General features: G+C 40.0%; 1 protein-coding gene across 1 annotated transcript in view; it reads right to left on the bottom strand.

Moving 5' to 3' along the window:
- LOC126248619 (intermembrane lipid transfer protein VPS13A-like) overlaps positions 1-20,346 on the bottom strand; it is a 764,418-nt gene that overhangs the window by 146,764 nt on the left and 597,308 nt on the right. The window contains exons 51-52 of the mRNA XM_049949782.1: positions 15,004-15,183; positions 4,471-4,650 (exon numbers count right to left, since the gene is read on the bottom strand). Coding sequence (XP_049805739.1) covers positions 4,471-4,650; positions 15,004-15,183 — 360 coding nt within the window. The remainder of the gene's footprint in view (positions 1-4,470; positions 4,651-15,003; positions 15,184-20,346) is intronic.

Genomic DNA, 20,346 nt, shown 5'->3' with positions numbered 1-20,346 from the left:
AGGACCAAGCCAGTGAAATGACACTGACAAATAAGAAAGACACAACTGGGCCTGAGACTGACCCATGTGATACTCTTGAGGGAAAATGTTCCCAGTATGATTTTTCATTCCCACAGACACAACACTGCTGTCTGATTTTCAAGTAGGTTTCAAATCACTTCAGTGCACTGTCTGATAAATTTAGCTGTCATATTTTTCTGAGCAGTGTGTCAAAATTGAAAGTATCTAAAGCATTGCTACAGTCTAGAAGTGCTGATGTTATTGCCTCACAGTTGTTGATGGCATATTTCAGGTCATCATTTACCATAACTAGTGCAGTGTTTGCACTATAGGGTTTACAAAGCCCAGACTCATATTTGTCATATAGGTTGAATTTGTACAAGTGTTCAGTGATTAGGCCATGAACAATACATTCCAATGCTTTCAAAACGGTGGGTAATATGCTAATTGCAAGTAATCACTAGGAGATTACCACTGTCTTACCACAGCACCATGTCACTTGGAATCATTGTGTGGAGAGCCATAGCATTATAATTTAAGGTTACCTATGGTAATAGTTATGGGAATTCTGATAATACAGTTGTATGTCATGAGTATCCTTTGTCATCATATGTTACCTATTATGAGTCAGTACCTCTGTACCATCTTTACATTGGTCAACACTCATCCATACATAAATAACGTTTATCTTTATGAAATGCCTGTAAGACGTTCAGCCCACATTGTATGTCCCGGATCTTAATTCTAATTGTTCTACTTGAGATTTTTATGGCTGTTGAATGATCATGAATCATCATAGCTCCTTACAACTTTTTCATCTTATGGAGTCAATGTCAAAATGTAGTCTCTTCAGCTTCAGAAGGATCATAATTCAGCTGCAACAATAAATAAAATGCAGATGGCAGTGATCACTGTTGAACAGCTCAGACTGTGTCAGTGTATAAACAGTTCTCAGTGCATCAGGTAACTACTAAGGCAAACTTCCTGACAGGTTAAAACTGTATGCCAGAGAGGTGCAAGTCTCAGTCCAGCACACAGATTTAATCTGCCAGGAGGCATATAATACACAACAGAGTGAAGAATTCTTTCTTGAAACTACCCAGTTCATTTCTGGACAACAATGTAGGTATGTATGATGTCACTTTATCCAGAACCATCGTCCTACTATGAGGTAGCAAACCACACTGCCACATGACTTCCTTAAGTCACACAGCACAGAGGTTATACGAGTATGGGAAATTTAGATGCTCAGGCCAGAGAACTTGTGAGTCTTAGTACTTGTTGGTAGGCACTTAGGGCACTGGTACAGATGCATTGACAATCATTTGATGCAAATGGACCAGTGGATAAAGTGCAAATGATTAGGTGTATCACAGAATGAGGACTATTTACACTTAATTTCTAATGTGTTTGCAGTCAATTTTCCCAATACAGAGACTGTTGGCATATGATGTGCATTCATTCCTCTTCCACTGTATACAGTAGCCCACTAAGAACCATTTTGTTAGGCAAGACAACACACTGCCACACCATACCATAAATTGTCTTGTTGAATATTCTGCGGACATGACTATAACACTTCCTTGGCTCTTGAAATTATTTGACCTGTCTTCCACTGAGAACAATTGATAATGTAATGACATATTTGTATGTGTTAAAATTTTACACATCAAATAATAACATAAATCTACTAGTTATTCTCACAGTAAATTAACCCTTAAGAGGTCGCGCAGGGTGTTCATAACACCACAGTCATCCTTGTTGATGGATTATTACATAATGGATAGGAGTATAACGTCATGTTCTTTGGTACCTTTCTAGGACATAATGTGAAAGCTTTGAGTAACAATAGAATGTACAATGGAAGCTCAAGTTCCAAGAAAACATGCAGCAATGTGCATTGGGGTGTTGTCTGCACACCGTGCGACTCTTTATGTTGCAGTACTGAAAGAAAGCACACAGTTGTGTTCCGTAGCAGCTGCTTGTATTTTGTCGCTTTGTGCAGTTAGAACAGCTATGGATCATCATGAAATAAAACAAGAAAGAGTGTGGAAGCTTCTGAAAGAGTTCTTAGAAAAAACTTTTGAAGGAGGAGAAGAGGAAGAGGAGGAAACAGACAGTTGTAAAGTTCTCTCTCATCACAGTGACATGGAAACGGAGGATGAAGACAACCTGGAACTGGAACCGCAAGTAAGTGCAACGTGCAGCGGATAATGAAAGCAAGCATGATTTTTTTATTGGAAAGGATAAGGTTACAAAATGAATGAAAAATTGTCCTAGCTGCAACGTAAGAACTATTCATCTCCCTGGTGTGAAAGATATCGCAAAATCTGCGAAAACTGCTGTGGCCTGTTTTTCGATATTTATGAATGACATAATAATTAGAATGATTACATCATGTGGAAATATTTACATCCAACAAAAAAATGGCTCTGAGCACTATGGGACTTAACTTCTGAGGTCATCAGTCCCCTAGAACTTAGAACTACTTAAACCTAACCAACCTAAGGACATCACACACATCCATGCCCGAGGCAGGATTTGAACCTGCGACCGTAGCAGTCGCGCGGTTCCAGACTGTAGTGCCTAGAACCGCTCGGCCACCACAGCCGGCTTACATACAACACATTGCATCAAATTTCACAGGAGACCGTGATGCAAAACCAACAAATGAGGAAGAAATCAAATCTCTTCTGGGTCTGTTGATATTGGCTGGGCATTACAGGGCAGGACACAAAAATCTGGAAGACTTATGGGACACAAATGGTTTTGTAATTTCAATATTTCATGCAAAAATGAGTTTATGGCGCTTTTGTTTCTTGTTGCTTTTTTTCAGATTCGATGATATTCGAGACAGAACACAGCATAGAGAACTTGATTGCCTAGCTGTGTTCAGAGAAGTGTTTGAATTATTCATGTCCAACTGTGTCATTAATTATACTGTGTCTGAATATATGGCAGTTTATTAACAACTGGTTGCATTTAGAGGCAAATGCAGTTTCCAACAGTATACACCAAGCAGGCCTGTGAAATACGGTTTGAAAATTTTCACCTTATGTGATGCAAGAACATGGTATACTTTGGGGATAGAAATCTAGATTGGGAAACAGCCAGAGGGTCCCTTTGTACTGCCAAACTTGCGTAAGGAGATAGTAAATATACTTGTATGGCCTATCGAAAGTACAGGACACAACATGACACTAGACAACTGATTTTGTTCCGTACCACTGGCTGAAGAGCTCCGAAAGACACTTACAGTAGTAGGAACTCTTAGAAAGAATAAGACTTTGTTTGCATGAGAGGTTGTGAACTTAGAAGCAGCCTTTTTGGATTCACAAAGGATATCATCATAGTTTGATATGTGCCAAAGAAGGGCAAAAACATTACTCTCCTTTCACCTTTACATCATGATGGTGCCACTGACACTAACACCGTGGAGGAAAAGAAACAGAAATTATAACAATGTACAATAAGACCAAAACAGGTGTGGACACAACAGATGAAATGTGTGCTACTTATTCAACCTCATGAAAAACTAGACGCTTGACACTTGCTGTATTTTTCTGAATTATTGACATTGCTTGCATTAATGCCTTCATCATATATGCAAATAATAACAATGAGAGGATTTATGTGATGTTGAAAGGTCATTAGTAAATCCCATAGTGTGCAAGAGAGCAGCCACTCACTCCCTGCCTAAACTGGTTAGACAGAAAGCTACTAAAATGGTGGGAATTGAAGAGAGCAACAATGCACCACCTTCTGAACAAAGAATACTTAAGCCCAGGCACTGCACAGTTTGTCCTCGGAGTAAAGATATAAAAGTTAAATTGCACTGTGCTCAATGTTTGAAAGTTATGTGTGTAAAGTACATGAGAAATGTGTGTGAAAAGTGTTACAATAATGCATCCCTTGCAGCCAGTGAGAGTGACTGATTTCATAAAATGTTTGTATGAGTTGACTGAACAAATGTTTAATTATATGTGTAATGTCTTATACCTGTAATACACTATGAAGAATAACAGAAATAAATAATTAAACAAAATATTGTAAGAAAATGGGAATTATTGAATATGTTTCAAACAACTCAGTTTAATACTAAAGTAACATTAAATAAAATGGTAATGTATCGGGAGATAACATTCTAAATAGCCATTTGTGAAGTAAACATATTCATATCAGTGACATGCTGCACAACAATGTCATTATAGCCACTTTTATTTGAGGTGTTAGCAATATCCCGCGTGACTATTAATGTTACGAAAAGCCGCATGACCGCATAAGGATTAACATTGAATTAATACCCATCTTTAAAATTCTGACAGTGAAACAGAGAAATACTGTAAATAACTTCAATAACTTCACAAGTGCCTATTCTATGGTAAGTATGAGTGCCAATATACTTCAAGTGTATACACTCATTAAATACATGACGTTAAATATACCCACAAACATTTTTCAAGGACTTACATGAACATAATCTTTCATTTGTGCTGTCTTCAAATCATGTTTCCATTTATCTTCAATCCAGGAGGCTAGTTCCAAAGTAAGTATTTTCCATTTATTGGCCACAATGACTTCCCACAGTGCTGCTGAGTCTGTTATACTTAAATATGCTAATTCCTTCTGATGTTTGTTTGAGTCAGTTCCCTGAAAATCATGTCACAATCTAAATTTTGTAAAGCTGTGGTTTGAAACAGGTATTACACGGATAAAGTAAGTTTCTTCCATAAAAACTAGAATAAGTATGAATTATATGAAACTGAACTGAAAGTTTACAATCTTTTAACTCTGATATGTATAGCAAAATAAGTGGATTTATTTCTGGAATCTGTCAGGGGTTTATAAAACACACAGAACAGTTTGATGACAAATGGAAAAATTTGAAAGAGGAAATTCAGGGGAAATGGATCACAGAATTTCAGGCTTAAGTGATTCTGTAAGAAATGAGATACCACAGCTTAATGAAAGCATGAGAGGACAAATTTGAAACAAGAATGTAAGAATAACGCTGCAACAGTAAAAGGTGAGCTAACTATCCATATAAATCAAGTTGCTGAAGGCAGTAAACTGCTAGGTGAACAGTTAAGTGCTGACTTGAATAAAGTACAGGCCCAAGTAGATCATGTTGAAAAACAGTGTAACAAATTTCCAAGCAGGTTACATCTGTCAGAGTTAACGTTTACTTTTGTTGTGTAATACACCTTCAAATTTATTCTACAGTATTTTAGTCCTCATTGAAACATAACTGGAGGTAGGTAATGTACCTTTAATGAAGCTGTTGACTCAAATTGCTGGTAACAATAAGGTTTCATCATCTCATAATTTATTTTGGAACAGAGGAGGTACTTCAAAATAAAATAGGAAGGTCTATCTATATATTTCACACTGTAATTCTCTATTAAACAGTCTGTTATATTTGTATTGAGAGACACACAAAATTCTTAAATCCTGTCTCAGGCAGGATTCGAACCAGCGACCGTAGCGGTCGCGCGGTTCCAGACTGAAGTGCCTAGAACCGCTTGGCCACAGCTGCCGGAAAGTGAAATCTTTTTGTATTTTTAATTATTTCTTCCCAGTTAGAGTTATGTAGTGCAATAATAGTGTGAGGTTTTATCAAAAATGCACATAAAAATATTAATGACCAGCTTCATGCTTAAAACTATTTGAAAAGAGATATTGTTGTGACTCGCCGATCATTCAAAGCGCTGCCGCGCATATACGCGCATCCTCTACGTGCGGCGCTGTCTGCCAGCCATGCAGCAGCTGCGCGACCTAAGCGGCCAGCCGAGCAGCGGCCGCTAGACTAGGACTCAGTGCTAATTCGAATGCTAACATGTACACATGTCCTGCTTGTCAACTTACTCTGTGACTTATATGTGTTGTGTCGTTCTGAAATATATTTGTTAAACTTGGTGTTATAACAATTGGCGACGAGGTAGTGGATTTTTCCTTTTCACCGTTGACCCACAGGGTTCCATGGCTACTGTCGAGCAACTATTGCAAAATCTCCTTGAACAGCAAACGCTTCTAACAGCGGCGATTCGCGATTTTGTAGCGGCGTCAAATGCGGGGCATTTCTCGTCATTGGCTGTACCTCCTTTTCCTCCTTACGATGAGACGGCGGAAGACTGGTCTGATTATGAAAAACGTCTTTGACAGAACTTCTTGGCATTTCATGTCACTGACGAACAACCATGTAAGTCTCTGTTCCTTTCCTGAATTTCACCTCAAATGTATCGGTTTTTGTCGCAATTGGCTCCTTTGAAGGATCCTGCATCTTTGTCCTTTGCTGAAATGTGCTCACTTCCGTCTGTCTATTTTCAAAAGCAAACGCATGTGGTAGCCTCTCGTGTTGCTTTTTATTGTTGTCAAAAACAGCCACATCAATCCTATCGCACTTGGGCTGCTGAACTTCACAGCCTCAGTCGAAAGTGTCAATTTGTTACTGACGTTCACAAAGAATCCTATGCCGATTCCATTGTACGTGATGCTATTATCCGGTCGGCACCCGACAAAGAAGTTCGGCAACGTGCCCTTCAGTTGGCGAATCCGACTCTAGATGAAGTTCTCTCCATTGCGCAGTCTTTTGAAATTTCTCGCGCCGCAGGGGCGCAAATAGAGGCGTGGGGTGGTGTCGGCGAAATACAACCTCTGTGTGCTGTTGACGACACGCCGTCCCCGCCAGCCGACATGGCCGCAGTGCACTCCCACGCGCAGCCTCGGCCTAGCCGTAAACAACCCGCTAAGAAACTGGTGCAAAACCCCCGGCATCTTCCGTCATGTCCGCGGTGTTTTACGAAACATTCACGCGAGGATTGTCCCCAACGTTGGGCTGTGTGTCACAATTGCAAAAAGAAAGGTCATGTGTCTTCCGTTTGCAAATCCGACCACATACATGATGTTCATGAACATGATGCTGATTCTGATTCTGTGTTGTCTGTCAATCGCACTTCTTCCCTTTCAGGGAAGTTATTCCTCACCGTTCAAATCGTTGGTTGAGATGTTCGCATGCAAGTGGATACCGCTTCTGCTGCCACTATAATTAGTTCACAGACGTATCTTCAGTTGGGTTGTCCACTCCTGTCACCTGTCACTCGGCAATTATGGATGCACAATAAACAGAAAATTTCTCTCTTGGGATAGTTTAATGCTGAGGTATCTTACAAATCTGTCGTTCGCACTGTTCCCATATTTGTGGTCGACCACAGCAAAGCAGAAAATCTTTTTGGTTTCGATGCCTTTTGCGTTTTTGGGTTCTCCATAGATGACTCTGTCAATATTGTCTCTGATGCTGTTCCTTATGCTCAACTGGATTCCTTGTCGACGACATTTTCATCCCTTTCTTCTCCTGGGTTAGGCCATGCAAACGACTTTGAAGCTCATATTATGCTCAAACCCACTGCTCGCCCTACGTTTTTTCGGGCTCGGCCCATTCTTGTGGCCCTTTGTGATCGGGTAAAACGGGAGTTGGATCGTCTCACTACTTCAGGGGTCTTGCTTCCTGTCACTTCCAGTGAGTGGTCCTCTCCCGTCGTCGTCGTTGCTAAGCCAAATGGTGATATTTGTCTCTTTGGTGTTTTCAAAGCCACTGTAAATGCTCAATGCCTCATTAACACTTACCCTATGCCCCGTCCTGAAGAACTGTTCACTAAACTTGCTGGAGGCCAGTATTTTTCTAAAATTGACCTGTCAGAAGCTTATCATCAACTTCCTATCGATGCTGTTTCCCGGCAGTTTCTGGTCCTTAATACGCCTTTCGGCCTCTATCAATACCAACGCTTGCCATTCGGGGTTGCTAGCGCCCCTGCTCTCTTTCAGAGTTTCTTTGAACAGTTATTGCTCCCTGTCCCTGGGTGTATCAATTACATGGACGACATTGTTGTCACTGGCTCTTCAAAATCTCTGCACACTTTTTCATGTCTTACAGACTGCCGGTCTTAAGTGTAATCTTCAGAAATCAAAATTTTTTCAGGCATCTATCACGTACTTGGGGTTTCAACTCTCTCGGGAGGGTATTCGTCCGCTTCAGCAAACTGTCGCTGCAATCGATGCCCTTCCTCGCCCTACATCTGTTAAGGAACTGCAGGCCTTCTTGGGGAAAATAGCATACTATCACAAGTTTTTACTGTCTGCGGCTTCGGTGGCTCAGCCGTTGCATCGCCTGTTGCATAGAAACGTGGCTTTTCACTGGTCCCCGTCATGCGGTGCGGGTTTCCAGAAATTGAAGACTATGCTGAAACAGGCCCCGTGCCTGGCTACTTATCGACCTGGCCAACATCTTGTTCTTGCCACAGACGCCTCTCAATACGGGGTCGGTGCAGTCCTTGCGCACCGTTTTTCTGACGGTTCGGAACAACCCATTGCTTATGTCTCCAAAACGCTCACGGATGCCCAACAAAAGTATTCTCAAATTGAAAAAGAAGCTTTGGCCATTATTTATGCTCTACATAAGTTTGGTGTTTTTCTCTATGGCTCAAAATTTCATCTTGTTACGGATCACAAACCACTTGTTTCCTTGTTTCATCCATCAGCGTCACTTCCCGACAAGGCTGCACACCGCCTACAGCGTTGGGCTCTTTACTTGTCTCGTTTCAATTATGAGATTCATTTCCGGCCAACGGCTCACCATGCAAATGCTGATGCTCTGTCTCGCCTTCCCATGGGTCCTCATCTGGCATTCGATAGGGACGAACACGAACTTTTGTTTCCACCTGGATGTTGCCGAGCAGCGGGTTGTGGACAGGTTCCCCAACACTGGGGACAGGCTGGCGGCTGCTACGAGTTCTAACCCTACCCTCTCCCGGGTTTTACGCTGTATTCAGAAGGGTTGGCCAGACCGCCCGCCCTCTAAGACTTCTGATCCGTTGCGGAACTACTACACTTTGCGCTATCGCCTCACGGCTAGGGATGGTGTTATCCTTCTCTGCACTGACAATGTTTCGCCGCGTGTCGTGGTACCTGCGTCTTTGCGTGCTTCGGTCTTGTGCCTCCTTCACCAAGGTCACTGGGGTGTGTCTTGCACAAAATCTCTGGCACGCCGTCATGTGTACTGGCCTGGCATCGACTCTGAAATAGCACACATGGTCGCTGCCTGCGGCCCTTGTGCGTCACAGGCCGCTGCCCCGAAGTCATCTTTGTCACCGTGGCCTTTGTCTGAGAAGCCCTGGGAGCGCATTCATGCTGACTTTGCGGGACCCTTTTTAGGTACTTATTGGCTTCTCGTAATTGATGCCTCCTCTAACTTTCCTTTCATTGTCCGTTGCACGTCGCCTACCACCGCGGCAACCACCAGTGCTCTCGCCTGCATTTTTTCTTTGGAAGGCCTCCCGTCTACTCTTGTTACTGATAATGGTTCGCAATTTGCCTCTTCCGAATTTGTGGATTTTTGTGCTCATAACGGCGTTATGCATGTAATGGCTCTGCCATTCCATCCACAATCCAACAGTGAGGCTGAACGACTGGTCCGCACGTTTAAGGCTCAGATGCGGAAACTTCTGACTTCTTCTGCTGCTGATGATGCGCTTCTCCAGTTTCTGGCGTCTTACCGTTTCACCCTCATGGGCGACCACAGCCTGGCTGAGCTCTTACATGGCTGACAGCCCTGCACACTACTCCATCTTCTGCGGCCTCCCACCTCACGGCCGTGGGTGTCTTCCCTTGGCCGGTTCACTGCCGACGACCACGTCTGGGTACGGGGATATGCCAGGCAGCCAAAATGGAGCCCGGGCCGCATCTTAAGACACCGTGGCAGACGCCTGTATGAAATCCAGATGGACACGGGTGTTGCAGTGCGTCATTCGGACCAGCTTCAGCCTTGTGTGCCAGCAACGACTGTTCCGAATGCTGCTACACCACTTTTGGCCCTACCTGACGCTCGGGATCTTGGCATCTCTCAATACTCACAACGTAGCCCTCTCACCATCATCGCGATGCCAGCACAAGAACGGATGCCATCAGGAGATGTGCCCATGCAGGAACCAGATGACCATCCTCTGTCAGAGCAAATCTACTCGCCTCCTCCTCCAACGGACGCCAACACATCGCCCATATCTCCTGTCATATCAACTGGACTTGCCACAACGGGCAGATTGGTGCAGGGGGCCCCAGCAGATTCGACCTCTACGTCTCCTGTCATCTTGACCAGTTATCATCGGGGACACTTCCGTCCGTACGGGAAGCCTCCTCCTCGAGACATTACGGCGAGTCAAACAACGCCTATGGAAGTTAGCCATCTCCAGGACACCTCCATCAAGACCAGTGCAACAATTTCAAAGGGGGGAAAAGTGTTGTGACTTGCCGATCATTCAAAGCACCACCGCGCAATTACGCGCGTCCTCTACGTGCGGCGCTGTCTGCCAGCCATGCAGCTGTGCCACCTAAGCGGCCAGCCAAGCAGCGGCCGCTAGACTGGGATTAAGTGCTCATTCGAATGCTAACGTGTACACATGTCTTGCTTGTCAACTTACTCTGTGACTTATACGTGCTGTGTCATTCTGAAATATATTTGTTAAACTTGATGTTATAACAGATACATTATGGTATGGTATGCTTGTATGGGATGGAAGATTACAACATCTATTTTATTTATTTTAATGTGACTGTGATTGTAGCTTATCTTTCAGAGTCTTGTGCAGCTGGTAAAAAGACAGCATATCAGTTGTTAGTTTAATTATTCATACTTAAATAACAAACTTTCCATTTCTGTAGTACATATAACAGTTACAAAATTTAGATTTAGGTATAGCATAGCATGATTTTTTGTTTATATTGTTCCCCTTACCCTAATACTCTTAACATATACGTAACTGTTACATAGTCCAAATGATTTTGATACATTTGTTTCATTACATTTATTAATGTTTATCATTTACTCTGTTTATTGAATCACACTGTCTCGTGTGTGTGTGCCCACACATCATTTTCCATACCAGAATATGATTCAGCAATGTCACCCACACTATATTCTCAATCTTGCAACCAGTTTAACCCCTCCCACACTTGAAACAATGGCTTGGTGTACAGATGTCTGAAGAATACAAGGAACTCAAATCTGCCAATGCCATCTGGTTCAATTCTCTGTGGGGGAACTTCTGTGGCAAAAGGTTTGAAGAAGCTATTGCAATGTTTAAAAGAAAAAGCTTCTCAGAAATGAACAGCAGTTACATGCAACAGCAAAGTAGGTTTGTAGCAAACTAGAAATGTCAATAAAAGCTTTTTGTAATACATATATTTTTAGGAGAGAGCAGTACATACTTTTTGAATACACCTCATACAACTTGACTCATTCCATATGCGCAAAACACCTTATGGAACATGACGTGTGAATGAATGAATGAGCATTTAGTATGAGCTGCCAATCATTGTACTTGCTTGATATGACCTTATGTTAATTTAATTTTGTTAAGTTATAAATTATTCAGAGACTACTACATTATCTGCAAAAAGTCTTTGGCTCTGACTGATATTCCTACTAATCCATTAAAGTATAACTGCTGTATCCACCAGAAGATGTGGTACACAGCCACACAGAGAGGTCACCATGCAGCAAGGCCAGTCTCCAGAGCTGTGCAATACATGTTTGGTCAAATGCCGTAGATGGCACCCACAACATGGACTACATTATGTCTATGCCTAACATCATGCAAATAGTTCCCATGGATATCTACCCATCAAACATGGATATAAGCAGACACACAGCTTCACACAGACACAGTGTATCAATAGTTAGTTTTAAAATATCAACACCATGCCTCAAGGCAGCATCAGAACTATCTACAGTTTACTGCCCAGAAGAGCCAAACTGGACAGTCGACTAGATATGTTAGCAATCATTCAATGGATTCATGACTAAACTATGCTGAAAGTTGCATCAGTGCAAGAGGACTTTTAACAATATTGCCATTCACCATCTGCACACTAAAGTTAAGCTGTGTAATATTTATACTAACAAATTATTGTAGATTGATGATAATTTGTCACCTTCAATATTTCTCGGGATGTATATGCTACAAGCTTCAATTAATAGCCATGGTTTCCTGAAAATTCAGTTTCACTTAGAGTTGCAACTTTAGCCCATCTTCCCCCACAAAAATATGTTCATGCATGCTGTTGGTGACACAGATGCTTTTTTGAAATGATCAACAATGTCTGGAGCCATTAACCACATAGCATATTTCCATTATGGCCTGTGTTGTGGTACTGAATAGCTAACAAATAGTGAACCATCTAGATATTTCTGCCCTCTGTTGTTAATGTTGTCGTGGCTGAAAATGGGAGATCATTTTGGTATGTTTTTTGTTTTCAGAATTCTTTATGGTTGCTACTGGGAAGACAATTATGTTCAAATCAGGATATCATGCTTGAACTCAGAGTACATTCTATAATCTTGCCACAGATATAGGTTTGAGATATATAACCATTGTTCAATAGGTTAGTCCTACTGTGACTGTTGTGACTTGTAGCCTCTGCTGACCACTGCAAACAATTCTGTACTCAAATTAACTGAAATAAATTACATTTAACACCATATTTAATACACTTGTAAAATCCATATGTATTTTAAAAATTGTGCTGGTTGGTCAACATGTCTTGTTGGGTTTTTGCAATTCAGTCTTTTTGCACAAGTGTGGTAGTGAAATCTACAGGGCGCTAGGGGTATAAGTGCAGATATTTCTACTGATGACTGTGGCCAGTTTAATAAACCAGATTACATCAGTATTTGCTTCGGGCATTGAAATGCGGATATGTGGGCAGGAAAAGATAGTCTATACTGAAAGGTACAGTCCACTTCACAGAGCAGTTATGACTGTGCAGAAAACTTCAGGTAGTAAATTATGTGATGTGTTTGTTCGAAGACTGTCAAACACAGACAAAAAACAACAGACACACTGTCATGGGTACATACTAAGGTACCAATGATCACAATATCTATACTTACACACCTGACATGCTGTATAGTGATAATCTTTGTGTAGGGACATAGCAATTTAATCAGAGCAGTAATCCCTAATTTTACTTCATGAATAAACAACTGAGAATTGATTTCAGCACTTTAGCTTTAAGTTTTCCTTTGTTATCACCATCTGCAAGAAGTGTTCTGACACTATTTACATTGGTGAGTTACATTTAATGATGAAGGTAACTTTCACATGATGTGTCACTGCTAAATAACATTGTTCAATGAAACTTGGACTGTATATAGAAAGAACTTCTTCAGTACAGAAGGTAACTGAAAGAAATATGCAATAAGGTAAACAGAAATGACTCTTTTATTCAAGGACAATAATTACACTGAAGTGACTGTGATTTATGATGGTCTCCTGGGCATCACAAAGGATGGGACATGGTTCTTAAGAGAGTATGTGCTCATAAATTATGCCTCACATACCAAAACACCTAGACCACCAACACACTCATGTCTGGCAGTATTTCTGTGTGAACTATGTATTTCCAACTTGTTAGCACATCAGGCAAAGAGATCAACCCCATGCAGTCACTGTGCCATTGTGGAGTGTGAGATTGCATGCCTTGAAGACCTGTTAAATTTTGTGGTAATTGCACCCACTGTTTGATGTATGAGTCCATTCTTGCCTCTGGCATAATGTATTGTTGATCTGCTGTTGCAGTTGATCATGTTCAACTACTTCGTCTCCTTTGGGCGGCAGTGCATGTGGTTTTCAACACATCCTACATACTTGAAACATTGCTGCGATCAATACCAAACTTCTGGGCTACACTTTGCCCTTCATCCCCAAATGCTGTCTATGTGCCACATTTTAATAAAGAACATCACCATAATACTCCATAACTGCTTGCTGTTGACACAAGCTGTCTTTTCTCATCCTTATGTTACAGGACCAGCCACATTCAGTGCTGGCATCATGTTGTGGCTTTGGACCCATTTGCCACTAGAGCCATGACCTCATGCCATGTGATGTCCATCTTTCTGTGCATAACTGAGTGATCTCTGACAACATGCTCCCAAACTTTAATTAATTTTCAGTGAGTAGTTAATAAGTTATTTCGCTTATATATCTCATCCTTAAGTGTTGCAGAGCAGTGTATTTTGCATAAAGAGATGGTTATAATGTCTGAGTTTTAAATATATGCTGCAGTGGTGTTTTGTACCAAGCCATATGAGAGTTTGAATAATATCCTTCCAGTAACTAAGTGTTTATTTATTAACTTTTGAATCTCTGAAATTGAGCCTTTGTTTTGCTCTAAATTCAGTTGGGTCAGATGTTTATTAACATTGTTTGGAAGTTTTTGCATTCATTTTTCATTTTAACCTTGCTGGTGATCTCATTCACTTATCTGAAAAATTCACTTACCTTGCCTCTGTACAAGATAGTGGATATTTTTTGTGAATGTGTGATACACTAACAATGTGGTCTGGTTGAATTAAATGTCCTGTGGATTAGGAATAAGACAAAGAATGTATTCAGTGTAGTTAATTTTAGTAACTGACGTACAATTGCATCTTACAGGATCTTATTAAATTGAATTAAAAATTCTGATGTTTACTAGGTCTTGTTGAATGTTTAAATATGGTAGTACCCTTCATTATAAATGTTTTAAGGTATTGAAAGCAAGATAACAAATCTAGTCTAATTCTTTCCTGTTGATGGCTAGTTCCCATGTTGTACTGTTCTCTCTAGTTTTCTCATACAGTTTCACTTAGCAGTCCCCTAACCTGCCCCAAAACATGCTTATATATCCCTTGCTATGACTGTATTTTCTAACTCCCATCCATTAATTGTCTTGGTCTCCGTACTGCATGTCCCATCAATTACAAATACAAACATGTTACTGACCAATATTCAGCTATAAAAATCTATGAGACATGTGAAACTGTTATTCAGATAACATGTTCCAGATCATGATGTTCATCATGGGGATTATGTACAGTAAAATTAGCCATTTTACTGATTTTTAAATTTTATTGACTACTTAGAAAATTAAAAAAAAGAAAACTCAAAATAATAAAATATTATCACTCACAAGTGAAATACCAATACCACTGATGGACACAAACATTTCCAAGTTGCTCTTCTCTGCTTCAATTCTGCTTTGTGCTTGATAAGCAATCCTCTCATCTTGTGTGAATAAGAGAACTCTCTGGTAACTCTCTAAGTAGCTTACCCAGTACACAACAACTTTGTCTTTGCGAGTTTTCTTTAGCTGTCAAAAACAGAAGATTTAGTACATTTATAAATATAAATTTATGAGAAAAATTAAATATCAGTCTTCAAATGTAGAATAAGTGACATGTAACACTCACTACAGTACACAAATATGATCAAGTTTCATATAAATTCAAAATAGGGATATTCACTTCCAAATTGGTCTAACAGAATACCTTTTGGCAACTAATTTTGCAGACCCCATAAAGTAATCTTCCAGGATGTGAAACCTAGTTGACTTGCATTTCAGCTACATCAAATTTACAAATATCATGTACAGACAATGCAGATGAAAAACAATCCCCTCCCACCCACTGCCCATTTAAAGCTTCCTTGGAATGTGGGCATCACATAAGAAATATTTTAACAAAAGATGCTTAAAACTCTTTTAAATAAGGAAAGCTTTTAAAATATTGAATATCATGACTAAAAAATAAGAATGGTTCCATAGAACATACAGGTAACTGCCTCAGTGGCCAGAAACAGTGATTACATGTGTGTGGTCTGTGGTTGTGTGGATGTTTTGTCTATTTCAGAAGAAGGCCTGATGGCCAAAAGCTCATAAGTTTGTTCATTATTTTTCTCGTGCCTGTCTGTGACTCAGTAGCTCCTCTCTATGGTGTGCAGCAATTTATCTTTTCATAATATAGTCATTATTCCATCCTGGATTTTTAATTTTTGATAAGGATAACTGATGTGTTCAAAAATAATTTAAAACCTTACTTATGTCATGCTTCTCACAGAAAATACTACAGTATTTACATTTACACCAAGACAGTAAAAACCACTCCCAACAAATATTAACTAAATAGTTTATGTAAACAATTACATGTCTAATTCCTTGTTTTTGTATGTCTGTGTGTGTGCGTGTGTGTGTGTGTGTGTGTGTGTGTGTGTGTGTGTGTGCGCGTGTGTGCACGCATGAATACATAAGTACAAATGTTAACTGCATTTATCTTGCTTTGAGACTTCAGTCTAACATAATAGTTGTTATGCACATGATATCCTACTACCACAGGAAATGATGTAGATTACATAAAGATTTGTAACAATCTATAACAAAGGCCAACTGACTAAAATTTTATTGCAAGAATGTAATGTTGTTCTGCATTACAAGGAAACCAGTTTGGAATTGTGTAAAAAGGTAAAGAAAAGAGCATGTTGTTTAAACAAGTGAGATAGGACAGCAACTTTTGAGTCTGAAGACGTAGTGTTCACATCCCCAACTGGTTATTCTGACTATGGTTTACCCCTAAATCCCATAAGAACACTGCCAGTTTGTTTCTGTGAACAAAACTTTGGTCGGTTTCCTGTATCATCTTTATCTGAGTGAGCTTAATGAGCTCAGTGCCAAACCGCAGTCATTCCTTCAGTGTATAAAATACTCGATGATGTAGCACAGTTTAAGCAACTGTATGTGTAAATTATGTGTTTACTTCATACTAAAATGATATATTTGAAACCACTGCACAAAAGATCCAGTTACAGATAAAAAAATTATTATTTACACAATTACGTGTGTGGTGCCTGTTCTTTCGGATATGTCTGAAAGAACACACATGTAAATGAATAGATACTAATTGAGGAACATAGAACTATTTCAACTCAGATGCATGCCATCATTAGTCCCCTTGCAGGAATACAGTGAGGCTATGAACAATAGGGAAAATGAACAAGGTCATAGGATTAGTGGAGAGCAGCACTTGGGAAATTGCATGAATGGTAATCATGCCTGGGAGGCAGAGGCAGTTAAGGCAACCATTCTAGAGAAACGGAGCGTCCGTGTTCGAGTACCAGACTGGTCACAAATTTTCAAGTGCCGCTGTTGAATTATTTCAGCACTCACAGCATGTAAGTCATACACATTTACATGTATGTAGTGCCTTGGCATACAGATGAAGGAGAGTCACAATTACAAATTCAAACATTACAGGAAGGGGTTAAAAATGTATTCATAAGAAGGCTTACATAAAGTAAACATATTTGCAAGATAGTATGGGTCCTACTTAATCTAGGCTTTATTTTGCAAATAATAGGAAAGAAGAAAAAATGAATGTATGAGGTATCCGAACTGTCAGTATATCATTGCCAAATATTCCATGTAATAAAACTTCCTGGCAGATTAAAACTGTGTGCCCGACCGAGACTCAAACTCGCTGGTAGAGCACTTGCCCACGAAAGGCAAGGTCCCAAATTCGAGTCTCGGTCGGGCACACAGTTTTAATCTGCCAGGAAGTTTCATATCAGCGCACACTCCGCTGCAGAGTGAAAATCTCATTCTGATTCCATGTAATACATTAAAAATAATTTTATGAAATGTGATATGTACATCATTTTGAGTTGAAAGTTGGTAGGCATTTTTCTACATATGAAAGACTGTGTCTAATCAAATTTCATGCCAGTTGCATAAGATTTGTGCTAGTACTGCCGCTATGAGGATGCAAATCAAGTTTGCTTTAAATACATGCTGTAATGTTTGTGATCATTCATTACCTTTGAGACTGGATGTGATGAGTTGATGTTAGTCAAGAATGCCTTTAAGGCAACAAAGACGCCATTATCAACAACTCACTGAGTTTGAATGAGGTCATGTAACAGGATTATGAGAAGCTTATGTTCCTTCTATGATATTGCAGAAAGACATAACAGGAATGTAGGCACTGTACATGATTTCTGGCAGCGCTGGTCATGAGAATGTACAGTTGCATGAAGACAAGGCTCCAGACATCCATGTGGCACCACCAAGAGGGAACACCATCATGTTCAGCATATGGCTCTGGTACATTGCACAGCCTCTCTTTGTCCACTTCCACCTTCCCCCTCTCTTTGTCCATTTCCTCCTTCCAGACTCTCTAATCATATCCTCTGGCCCCTCCCTTCTCGCTGTCCATCTGCTACCCCTTCACCCTCTGTTCATCTCTTCCTCTTTCAATTCTCTGTCCCTCTGCTCTTCCCCTCTCTGTTTACCTGCTCCATCCCCCTTTCTCTGTCCATTTCCTCCTCCCATCTCTCTCGGTGCATCTCCTCCTCTTTCCTTTCTCTGTCCATATCCTTCTCTCCCCTTTCTCTCTCCATCTCCCCCTCTTTCCTTTCTATCAATATCTACCTCCTGCTCTCTCCATCCATACTCTATTCCCCCTAACTGTATCCACCCCCCCCCCCCCCACAATCTGTCTGATGATCTCCTCCTCAACCCTTCTCTCTCCATGCCATCATCCCTATCCCAGTAGGAGATTTATGAATCTTATGCTCACAGAATTTCATCCCAGGTAGTATGTAATGTGTGTACCAAGTTTGGTTGAAATCAATTCAGGACTTGAGATGGAACTTTCTACCCATGGTTTTTCCTGTGTATGCACATGTCACACATTTTTCATATACATTTAAGATTTTTCACACATATTTCACCCATATCTCCAGGAAATTTCCCCCTGCAGTTTCATTTTCATACACCTTAATATTTATGATGTGATATTTCCTGAATTATGTTTTGTACAGTGATATAATTTTTCAGTTACATTCAGTGATATATGCAGATACTGTATGCAAAATGTATTGTGAATAGAGTTAGTAATAAAGAAATAATTAATTAAAAAGTCATGCATGATGTGTTAGTTTTCCACATATCTCAGTTTTTATGATATCATATCTCCCAAATTATGTGTTGTACAATGATATAGTTTCGGAAGTATATTCAGTGGTATATCTGAATACTGCCTGGAAGATGTGTTGCAAATAGAATAAGTAGTAATGATGTAATAAATTAAAAGGTTGTGACTGACGTGACAGTTTTACAAAATGAACAGCAATAACATAGTGGGTGATACAGTTTTTTCCTTCAATAATCTTGTGAGGGTATCAATGAATTGGTGAGAAAAAGTCTCATAAAGGTTTAAAATTATGTGTTAATATTGTGCTCTCATTCTTAAATAGTTAACAAATATAGTCTGGTTATTTGCACACAGTGAAATTTGGAAATTTGCAGTAAGTTCCTATGTGACCAAACTGCTGAGGTTATCATTCCCTAGGCTTATACACTACTGAATCTAACTTAAACTAACTTACCACTAGGGGAGGACTCTCAAGCCTCTGATGGGCAGATGGGGAGGGGAGGGGGGGGGGCATGAACCATGGTAAGGCGACCCAGACCATATATATATATATATATATATATATATATATATATATATATATATATACTTCCATAACGTGTGCAGTCAGCACAAGAATGTTGAGAAAGATGTCCTAGAGAATAAGAAGTCAAAATCTACAACAAAAGGTCCAAAATTATTAGAATACCGAGAAGAATAAGCAGTCAGAGTGTCTGACTGCCAGAGGAGGGCAAACGGTAAACATTCAGTTTGGTGGGTGGACTGCAATGGATGCACTTAGCATTGTGAGGTCCATTGAGAAGCTATTTGAATGAGAATCAGAGGCTTGAAGGTCTGGAAAGCTGACAATGGCCAGGACAGCAGTGTGAAGAGCTCATGATGCCAAGATCTAATTTCAGAGTCCCCTTATTTATATAATAATGGGGAAGAGGATGGAATCATACTATGCACTTATAAGAAGGCATACATTGGGTGTCCACATCATATCAACAAGAGGTATTCAAAATTTTGCACAAAATTGACAAAAATAGCCATATGTTGTACTTAACTTTTCATGCAGATAGTTACAGTATTTCTTTACAAAACTAGGCAGTGATATCTGACCTGTTACAGAAATGTAGAATCAGCTTGGATAATTACTGCCTATGGCCTCTGGAGAGTCTACAGCAACAATGAAAAACATTGACAGTGAAGAGTCTTGTGTATAGAGTGGTGTGTTAGTGCATGTACAACATTTTACCAACTGCAGTAAATAAAATGACCTCCTTCATTCTGAGTGGACAGTTATCGCTAAATAAGATTCCAAAGATGATTTCAGGAAATATCTGATATGTTAATTAAACTGTATTTCCCAGTTATTAATTATAGGTGTACCTATGGGATGAACTTAATTTTCACTCTCACATTAACATCATTGATACACAAGAACAAGCAACCTCTTGTATAGAATGGTGCATGCAGACCCTGGAATATATAAATTTTCATTGCCTATGCTGTATTATTTATTTAGTCTCCACTATTAGAGCCTATTATCTGAGATGATGATGGAT

Source organism: Schistocerca nitens, chromosome 3 (assembly GCF_023898315.1).
Source record: "Schistocerca nitens isolate TAMUIC-IGC-003100 chromosome 3, iqSchNite1.1, whole genome shotgun sequence".
NCBI classification, from domain to species: domain Eukaryota; kingdom Metazoa; phylum Arthropoda; class Insecta; order Orthoptera; family Acrididae; genus Schistocerca; species Schistocerca nitens.
The sequence above is the reverse complement of the archived record's forward strand: the minus strand, read 5'-3'. Positions and strand labels throughout refer to the sequence as shown.